The following is a 10,801-nucleotide window of genomic DNA, read 5'->3' as shown; positions in this document are numbered from 1 at the left end:
TATTGGTGTATGTGTGTGTGTGTGTGGGCAGTAGGGATGACACATCCTGAGACTGCATCATTTTATGATGAGAAAGAGGTGAGCTGGCTAAACTTCTGGGGCCTTTTAGTATACTAAGGGTCGTGTTACATGTAATACTAATTGGCAGACCAAACATCTGCTGGAGGCAGAAGGCTGTAGTGTGATGTCTGGACTCTAAATTCCATACTTAGGCCCTCAAGGTTGGAGATCCTCTGAAGGCAGGACTGCTTATTGGAAGGGCCTTTCACCCACTTAATGCTGTTTGCTCCCTCTCCTTTACTACTGTTGTCTTCTGCCTGGAATCTTCCCTTCCCCCACTCCAAGCCAGAGATTCATTCAGGATTCTGAAATGGAAATCTCCTGCTCTAAACCCTTTTGTGGCTCCCTCCTGCACTCAGGATAAAGTCCAGAGAGCTCACAGTGGCATAAACCACTCTCCCCATTCATCGGGCCTTATTTTTGGCTTTTATTCACTGCATGTACTCTCTGGTCTTTGGAAATCTGTTTTCTGCCTGGAACCATCATGCCCATCTCTCCAGTTCCTACTTAGCCCTGCAGCCAGGGTGATTATGAGTTTCCTCTGAGGTCTTGGCAGAGCCATAATAATCTCTTTGCACAGTGATTAGATTTGCTGGCCTCTCCCTGATGCCTCAAGGGAGATTAATTTATCTCTGCCTCCCCAGGTCCAGCACAGGTACGGGTACAGAGCATAGGGCAGGGAAAGTTTTCTGACTTCAGGGATGAACCAATCCAAGATAGACGTCTCACTGGTCTGGACATGCCCTGTCTTCGGACCCTAGGCTTATTTGGGCTCTCCCTAGGGTTCCCTGGTAGCTCATGTTGTCAGTCCACATATTGAGACATTTCTTCAGGGTGGTCCACCTTGCCCTCTTCAGTTCAGTCAGTTCAGTTCAGTTCATGCCTGACTCTTTGCGACCCAATGGACTGCAACACCCCAGGGTTCCCTGTCCATCACCAACTCCCGGAGCATCCTCAAACTCATGTCCATCGAGTCGGTGACGCCATCCAACTATTTCATCCTCTTGTCGTCCCCTTCTGCCTTCAGTCTTTTCCAATGAGTCAGTTCTTCATATCAAGTGGCCAAAGTATTGGAGCTTCAGCTTCAGCATCAGTCCTTCCAATGAATATTCAGAACTGATTTCCTTTAGGATTGACTGGTTTGAGCTTCCAGTCCAAGGGATTCTCAAGTCTCTAGCCAGGGGCTATTTTGTAGACAGTGTAGAATATGCCTGGGCTCTTGCATCTGCCTGAGACCCTGGTTCTTCTGGCAACACATTTCTAGGGATACTATGCCCTTCAGGGCCTGGAACTAGGAGAGGTAGTCGCTGTCACCTCTTCCAGATTTTGGTTCACCCTGTGCCTTGGAGGAGTCCTAAGTAAACAAGCCAGGCTCAGCGTCCCTGGGCACAGCCTCCACCCCAGGCTCCAGGAGGAGGCGTTAGGTTGTCTCGGGGGAAGACTGGCCCGCTGGGGAGGGGCCGAGAGTTTGAAAACTGTTGATACACTGTCACTTCCTTCCCACTAACAGCCACTCAGTTTGGGTAGTACAGTTACTCCCGCTTAATGGATGTGCATCGGGATGCAGAGGTCACAATAGCCCTTACAGTGGCGTGAGTTCACGATGGGCTTTCCCGTTCCATTAGCCTGACACAGCAGGGGACAGACCCTGCTCCTAGAACTTCGCCAAGGTCTCGAATGCGCCGACTGTCCTCGAGAGAGCAGCTGCTAGGCGGGCTGGCGGGGGTAGACAAAGACTCAGTCGGCGAAGCGCGGGCTCCGCCCCTCAGGGGTGGGTCTGCAGCGACGGGTAACCCAGGCTTGAGGATCGTCGCGCAACCCAGGTCTTCTCCTGCTCCGCTCTTGCTTAGCTGGAAGGCCAACCCAGTCCCCGCCCTCTGGAGACTCCGCCATTAAGGTTGGGGTGAAGGGATGAGGGTGTGAGTGATAGCCACATAACCCTCCCCAGCGCTGTTGCTTTCCCAAAACTCAGCCAGCAGAAGTAACTCTGCAGCCGCCAGTCACCGCACCTTTAACCCCAAGGCTCTTAGCGCCCCTTCCCCAGCTAGGGCTCCACCCAAGAAGGAAGGGGATCTCTGATTGGCCGGTAGTGGGCCCCTCAATCTAATTAGAGGGCTATGGACCCCACACTCTGGTACCGGGTCTGGAGGTGATGGAGTAGAGGCCAAACTACAATTCCCAAGAGGTAGCAGGGCTCCCCGACTCTCCATGATCACATGGCTTCCTTCTCCGGGAGAGGGAGTCACGCGGTAGGCCGGTTGAGAGGGCGGGGCCGTCGGGCTAGCCCGCGGCGCCAGTGGCCTATGGGCTGCCGGGTCAGACGGGCGCGCGGTAGGGGGCGGGGCCTGGCGCGCGTTACGGCGCGGGAGCGCGCGGGTGGCGGTGGCTTTTGGGGGGGCGGGGAATATCGTCTAAGGCGACCGTGGCAGCTTAGGCACCGACGACTGCCAGTGGCGGCGGCTCGTGGTGCGGCTCGGCGCGCGGCCAGTTTTCGAGTTCGGAACGGAAAGCTCGGCGTCGCGGTCCCCGCCCGGAAAGTTTGCTGCGGAGCCGCGAACTCCTGGCCGGAGCGGCCCGGCATGAAGCGGCGCTGAGGAGCCGCCGCCGCCGCCGCAGCCGCCTGAGGAGGAGCCGCAGCACCCCGGGCCACGCCGATGACTACTGCAAACTGTGGCGCCCACGACGAGCTCGACTTTAAACTCGTCTTTGGCGAGGACGGGGCGCCGGCGCCGCCGCCCCCGGGCTCGCGGCCTGCAGGTGGGTGCCGGGCGGGGCGGGAATGGGGAGCGTTAGCTCTTCTCGCTCGCACGGGCTCGCCCCCTCCCTGGTCCCTTGGTCGTCCCGAGTCTGGTAACGTCGTGTGTGTGTGGGTGTGTGTGTGTGGTGAGTAAAGAGCGGATTTAAACCGCTGAGGAGGCGTGTGAGTCGCAGCGACTTGGAAGTGGCTGCGGGCTTGGCTGGAAGCAAACTAGTGGACCTGGACTCCGGGGGTTTGGAGGCCGAGGTTCGGGGCCGCTGCCCGGGTGGCGTCTGGTTGTCGCTGCTTTGCCAGCGTGGTGTGAAGGAAATGTCCCTGTGAAGTGTAAGCAGGCTTGGTTTTTCATCTATTCTAAGTGTTAAAAACAATCTCCATTTGAAAGATGCGCATTCTGGAAGTGCAGGAGCTCTCTAAAATTCGTGCTCATGTCTATTTAAATATACTTCGCTAGGAGAGTAATGCTGTAGTGTTAAATTTCCACTTGTGCAAGTTAATGGCTCACATTTAATTAGAAGTGTAACTATAACGGGGCTTTTCTGAAAAATAGGTTTCTATTTTTTTCTTTTTTTTATTGCAGCAGAGTGTTTGGAACATTTTAAAAGTGGGGTGCCTTGTCCGTAATTCTCCTAGAAAGTTCTGGAAGTCAGTTTTTATTTTCAGAAAAAGCTCACCTCGGAAGATGTTTTGAAGGAGATCCTGTATTGAGTTTAAAGGAGATCGTGAAAGGCTGGGCACCATAATGCTTGGAGGTCAGACCAATCAGGAAATAGAAACAGGATGGCTGGGGACTTGGAACTCTCCTGTGACCTGGTTTGGAATACTGTGGTTCATTAAGTTCAGTTTCCCTATTACTTATGCAAGCGAACTTCAAAAGGGAAATGGATAAGACTAATCCCCCTTTATTCTTTCCGGGTGTTAGGTGAATTACTTAATGTTCATACTGATGTTCAACAGACTGTTCTGTAGGCTTGCATTGAAAAACGTATCAGAACGTATTATATAAAGAATCTCTGCGAAGTATTTGTACTGTATTATCAGTTCTCTTAGGTTTTTTTTTATGTTAGATGTCTTTTTCAATTCCATTGACATCGTTTGAGCACCTGTTATGCTCAGGATGGTGTTTGGTAGTGTTATGATGGGCGCAGAAAGAACTGAGAGGCCCCTCAAGGAACTTGGGAAATGGGATGGAGGCACATAACCCAAATAACTGTGCTACTAGGCTGACTGAATGGTGCAGCTTATGATAGAGGTAGAAACGGGAAAAGTGGCTTTTATGGAGAGGGTTGCATTGAATTGTACTTAGATTATTGGGGTTTAACAAAAAAATACATAGTTTGAATGAGTATTTTCATTATAGAAAATGATATAGTTAATGATGTCAGCAAACTTTTATTGGACACAAACTTGATTGAGAACATGGTATACCAAACATGATCCATAAGGATGTTAATCAAACATGTAATAAAGGAGAATCATCATGTAGTTGGAATTGTATGTACATCTCAAACATTAACATTTACAAGCTATGAAAACAGCTTTTTAAGGAATGATTTTTGCCATAAGTCCTCTAAAAAACATTTTGATATGGGTCAAAATCAAAATGGGTCTAGAAGAAGTTAAGATTTGAAACTTGATTTATAACTGGTTTTCCCAAAGTTAAACTTGAGCAGTTTTATTTGTGACAAAACGTCCCTTTTAAAGTAGTCTAGTAGCTATTTTTTTTAAGTCTTAAAAACTTAATGTAAAATACACATGACACAAACCATTTTTAATTGAATGATTCAGTGGCATTTAGTGCAGTCACAGCATTGTGCAACCACATCTATCTAGTTTCAAAACATTTTCATCACCCTAAAAGGAAACCCCAAACCCATTAAGCAGTTGCTTTTCTTTCTCCCTTGCCCCCTCCCAGTCCCTGGCAGCCCAGTCTCTAATCTGGGATCTGTCTCTATGGATTTACCTATTCTGGATATTTTATATAAATGGAATCATACATATATGACCTTTAGTGTCTGTCTTCTTTCACTTAGTGCAGTGTTTTTGTGGTTCATCCGCGCTATAGAACATAGCAGTATTTTGTTCCTTTTTATGACTGGATTATATTCTACCGTATATTTATTCCGATTTCTTTATCTATTCATCCATTGATGGACATGAGTTTTTTTCTACTTTTTGGCAGTTGTAAATAGTGCTGCTATGAACACCCACTAGCTAATTTTTAAATTCTTTTGAAAATGATGTGTTAAATGTTCAAAATTAAGGTTTCAAAGTTATTTGTCATATTAATTTTCAGTAAAAAATATTTATTTATTTATTAGGCTGTGCTGTGTGTTAGTTGAGGCATATGGGATTCTAGCTCTCTAACTCAGGATTGAACTCAGGCATCTGCATGGGAAGTGCAGTCTTAGTCACTGGAGCACCAGGGAAGTTCAAAATTTCATTTTGAAGTTCAAAGTTTCATTTTATTAAGCATAATTAAGAGTGTGTAGTTTGAAGGACTAAGTGGATTAACTAACATCCTTTTAAGATGATAATATGCAGTAAAGTGGGCCATGAGAGTTAAATTGCTTACTAGAATTCAGATCAGTATTGGGTCGTGTCAGTGAGTTTGCTTGTGTCTGAGTTCTCTTCCTCAGTGAAGTGGAACATTCCACGAGGGCAGGGATAATATTGGTATCTTGTTTATAGATGCCTAGCACAGTGCCTTTAACATAGTAGGCACCCAGTATTTGTTCAGTTAACGAAAAAGTACCACTTAAGTTTTGAGTCAGTTGTTTTTTCTTTTTTGTGTGTGGTAAGGGAAGTTTATGAGACTTGTCTTAGTTCTTTGACTTTTTATTGGTCAATACCATAAGATGGCAGATCTTGGTCATTCTGGGTTCCAGGTTTTCCTTCTCTCTAAAGGCTTGAGAGTACTTGTGTCATATCTAAATTTCCATACAGAAGATTTTAAAAAATATTTGGAGGTGGAGAGGATAGTGGATGGAGACTGAGGACAAGGCAAGAAGCTGAATTTAGTGAATATCCTAAGCAAGCTTGTAAAATACAAATGAGATGATTTGACACTGGATAAAATCAATACATTGTGACTGACTTAAGTTTATTACTTACCAAGGTATTTTGAGATTTTTTTTCCATTAAAGAAAATTTAAGATTCTAGAGTCTTTAGCTTTTTTTTTAAAAAATATGAGGACAGGGTTAACTTTGACATTTTTCCAGTTAAAAGTGAATCAAAATACTATGTTCACATATCCTTTACTTTAATACCTAGTTTGAAAATGAAGATATACCTCATGAGTAAATAGAAAATTTTAAATTGGTGTTTAATGTATTTCGCTAATATTATTTCCCATCATGAAGGGTAGCTTCTGGTGCTCTATTTTAGTGTATTGATATATATTAGTTAGATGTTGTAATAATCTTTATGTTTCAGATTTAAAGTTTCATTCTTAGGATTTGTTCGCTAGTAAACTTGGACTTTCTAGTCCCAGAGGAGAGTCACTGGGAGGAGGGTGTGCTGTAGGTGTGTTGTATTTTATCTGTTGTTCGTTTTTAAAAGGAGAGAAATAGATGGAATATGTATTTTTGTTAGAAATTTACTTTATGGTAAGTGTAGTTTTGTCAGATACCACTTTAATATGCAGCTTTTTCACACATAAAGTTGAGGGGAAATTTTTTTTAATAAAAATTAAAAAATGAATTTGAGAAACTTTTTCTAGATCATTGTCCTAATCTTTAATCTGTAGTGTTTGACTTTGTTTAGTGCTTGGACATCTGATTCATGTATTCTTTATAATTTACTGTCTTTTAGATAATTTCATTTTCTCACTTTTTTGTTTTTATTAAAATTTGTACTCTGTTTTTGTTTCTCTTGTTTTAAATGAGATAATGTATTTAAAGGTCTTAGCACAGTCCTTGGCCCAGTGATACTCAGTAAGTGGTGGTAATTTTTTTTCAAAATGGTAAGATTTTTTAAAAAACACCTGAAAATTGATGATTGATTATTTTTTTATTTCCTCCTATTTTCTAGACCTTTTTTCTATAGTAAACTAAAATATTGAGAGAGAGTAAGGGCAGATGAGAGATCCAGTCTTTTAAACCTTACTAAATGAGCTGGAATATTTGTCTTAAATATTTTTATTTTTTCCTTTTAATTCTATTCCTGTTTTCAATGTTACCTCCTTTCTCATATCTTACTAAATATGTGCACTGAAGGTCACTTGGTTTTAATTACATTTTTCTGCTTACTTGAATTACATTGTCACTAACTCAGTATGGTGTGAAGGATGGTTGCTTTACTGACCATACTAAGTATAATTGGATATTTAAATCAGTATGAAAAAGGGAAGTTGCGTGTATGGTTTCCTGTAGAAATTAATGGTGTGTTTATACAGCACATTAGATACTATAAAGGAAGATTTGATTACTGCTGAACGTTACTTTCATACCATCGGTCAGCTTTTCCCTTAGACTTGAATGCAGTGAGAATATGTATTTGGTGATTGAGTCAATGATAAACGCTTCACCATTTCACTTGGAAAAATAATATTCTGTTTCCTTGACATTTTTCCTGATAGACATAGACAATACTCCTGAGGGTATTAGCAGAATTTTGTGACGGAGATTAGTGAATTAACTGTGTTTTAGTGAGTATGGTGGAAAATTAAGGAAAACATTTTAGTTGTTTTGTTAAAACTTTATCATTGTAAGAGCATTGCTATACCTGTGCTTTCTTAGATTTTCCCATTTGCTGATTGTTTTTGTTGTTGTTTATAGTTGCTCAGTTCAGTTCAGTCGCTCAGTTGTGTCCGACTCTTTGTGACCCCATGGACCGCAGCACGCCAGGCTTCCCTGTCCATCACCAACTCCTGGAGTTTACCCAAACTTATGTCCATTGAGTCAGTGATGCCATCCAACCATCTCATCCTCTGTTGTCCGCTTCTCCTCCTGCCTTCAATCTTTCCCAGCATCAGGATCTTTTCCAATGAGTCAGCTCTTCACATCAGGTGGCCAAAGTATTGGAGATTCAGTTTCAAATCAGTCCTTCCGATGAACACTCAGGACTGATCTCCTTTAGGATGGACTGGTTAGATCACCTTGCAGTGCAAGGGACTCTCAAAAGTCTTTAGTTGCTCAGTTGTGTCCAACTCTTTTACTACCTCATGGACTGTAACCTGTCAGGTTCCTCTGTCAGTGGGATTTGCCAGTACGGAAAGGTTATTTTGGCATATATTCTAAACTATTACCAGAGATAATACTATAGTAATTTTATTAGATGATATAAAAATTAAAACTTGGGTATTGTGTATATTGCCAAGACACTGCAGGGAGGGTCTAGTAAGGCCTAAAACTTAAGTATTTAAGGGCATTTGAAATATTAAGATAAGTTGTAGAATTAACTTATTATTATGACTTGCCTTTGGTAGCAACCAATGAACTTTGCCTAAAATTATTGTATGTATTTTTACTGAATTATATCCCAGACTTTGCTTTTGAGTCTTGCTCTGCGTTTATTTTTTCAATGAAGTGTGATCATGAAGACATTTTTGGTAAGAAAATGTGGAGTTCATTGTTCTTCAGAAAAAATGATAAATACTAATATATAAAATGGAAACATTTTAAGAGAAGATAATGAGTTGTGTTACTGATTGTGAAGTTTAATGTATCTTTTACTTACCTTCTTAGTATGTGATTCAGTATGGTGATGTTTTATATTAAATAAGAGGTGGGATTGAGGAAGCCAGAATACATTGAAGTCGATTGCATTACTGCTAAGAGATAGGAAACCTGAGTTAGTTGAGCCTCATTTGATAGAAAGCAGTGGTTTGACTGCTCACAGCAGTAACATAAATAAAGAAGGTGTTGTCTAAAGCTGTTCTAGTGGGTCAGGGGAGTAGACATAGCAGACTTGGCAGTAAGCCTGGCTTCTAAAACAAAATCCAAGTCATCAAATTTGCCCAGGCATGCCATATGAGGTTCAAGTAACAGTGGAATTTAAGAGGAGTAAATTTGTTCAGGGAGGCTTAGGAGAGTCACAAGCAGTAGCAAGCTTTTTTAACAGCCATAATTTTAGCTCATACATAGCATGAGTCTGCATGTATTTCAATATTTCTGGTAATGTTTATAAATTATATAGCATGAGTCTCACCTGTTTGCATGAATTCAGTGGACTTGAGAAGACAGGAACAATTGGATCTGTAAGATTTAAGCAGAATATTCTATGAATTGTCTATGAATTGATAACTGAACTTTAGTTGTTGGGACAGTTCTAATTAACATATTGATATTCCTGTGTGTAAGGAAAGTGCGTCTTTATGAAAACCTGAAAATCTCAGGTACACTGGAAAAGTCACTCGACGGTTTCATTTTCTTAACAAAATGTGTAGTTTCTATTTATCTTATGTTTCAGAAGTGGGTGAGATTTTTAATGTTTTAAAATCTATTTTCAGTGTCTTAAAATTTTTATATTTCTTAATTTTGTATTAAATTTTTATCATCTTTGCTGTTTAATTTGAAAATAGGATTATGTGAGCTTTGAAATTATAACTTTTTTAAATAATGTTGATTTATGTCACATGTAAAAATATTTCTAAAAACATTTTTACATCATCGGCCAGAACACTTTTATTGGACGGTTTGTGAGTCATACTTAAATGTAAATATTTTTCAATATTTAGTATTTTTAAATTAAAAAAATAGCATTCAGGAAAAATATGACATTCAGAAATTGTTGAAGCTAGATGATGGATATATGGGAATTCATTATAATATTCTGTATTTTTATGTATGTTTTAAAATTTCTATAATAGAAAGTTTTAAAATGACAAACTCTTCAAGGCTCTCTATTAGGATAAGAAGAATATTCACTTAAAAAGTAGCATTGTGAAGTTGATAGAATTTGCTGTGGCATGTACTTTTTTTGAAAACTGGCTTAACAAAAGCTAGTTGTGGTATGTCTGATTTCCAAAACCCATTTCTCTCTTTGGGTAGAATTAGCAGTGGGATGTTGGTGGTGTACATAAATAGGAAGGAAACTGATCTTGTGATGTGCTTTTGAGTAGGTATTTTTTAGTTTTTCTAAGTAGTTTTTCTAAAATATTTTCTAAGTAACTACATGGGATCAGAAAAATTCACTTAATGTTTAATGATTTAATGGCTTGAAATTTAAAAGTTTTTTAATGTTTGAAAAGTTTTAATATTTGACCATGTTGCTTATATCCATCAGTCTAATACTTATTAAGTATTGTTAATCTCTTAAAGTTTTAAATTTATTATGAAATGAAACTAGATAACTTGATCTTAATTTTAAGACTAGATTTTAAATCTTAGTGGGTAGTCTTTCCCTTCTCCAGGGGATCTTCCCAACCCAGGAATTGAACCCAGGTCTCCTGCATTGCAGGCGGATTCTTTACCATCTGAGCCACAAGGGAAGCCCTATATGTAATTAGTAGAGATTAATTCACAAAAATAATGCACATATAAATTCTTTTGATTGTGTACCTTTCAGAGCAAAGAAGATTTGAAATTTTTATCTTAGGTTTTGCCATTTATGAATCATACTGAATTCTAAAGGAATATAAGTTTTAACCTTGTCCTTTGTATAAAGAAAGTCTTTGGGGAAAATATAGAAAGTTGTATTTAAATGTTACTTTTTAGGGACTTCCCTGGTAATCCAGTGGTTAAGAATCCACCTGCCAATGCAGGGGACACAGGTTCGATCCCTGGTCCAGGAAGATTCCACATGCCACTGGGCAACTAAGCCTGTGCACCACAACTACTGAAGCCCACGCGTGCTCTGCACACCATAGTGAAGACCCAGTGTAACGTAAATAAATAAATGAAATTATTTTTTAAAAGTTACTTTTTAATTTTTTATTGTTGTATAAGCATTTTAAGGAAACTTGATATTTCCTCTGCCAGCAACATTTCCTTATAGTTTTCACTTCCTTTCAGTAAAGGTTCAGTGAAGAATGACGTTCAGAA

At 40.5% G+C, this 10,801-nt stretch overlaps 1 protein-coding gene across 2 annotated transcripts in view; it reads left to right on the top strand.

Moving 5' to 3' along the window:
- The first annotated feature begins 2,443 nt into the window (after positions 1 to 2,443).
- NFATC3 (nuclear factor of activated T cells 3) overlaps positions 2,444 to 10,801 on the top strand; it is a 93,899-nt gene continuing 85,541 nt past the window's right edge. For both annotated transcript variants that reach the window (XM_070388130.1, XM_070388131.1), the window contains exon 1: positions 2,444 to 2,817. In XM_070388130.1, the coding sequence (XP_070244231.1) occupies positions 2,715 to 2,817 (103 nt within the window). In that variant the 5' untranslated portion in view covers positions 2,444 to 2,714. The remainder of the gene's footprint in view (positions 2,818 to 10,801) is intronic.

Source organism: Bos mutus, chromosome 18 (assembly GCF_027580195.1).
Source record: "Bos mutus isolate GX-2022 chromosome 18, NWIPB_WYAK_1.1, whole genome shotgun sequence".
In the NCBI taxonomy this organism is placed as follows: Eukaryota; Metazoa; Chordata; class Mammalia; order Artiodactyla; family Bovidae; genus Bos; species Bos mutus.
The sequence above is the reverse complement of the archived record's forward strand: the minus strand, read 5'-3'. Positions and strand labels throughout refer to the sequence as shown.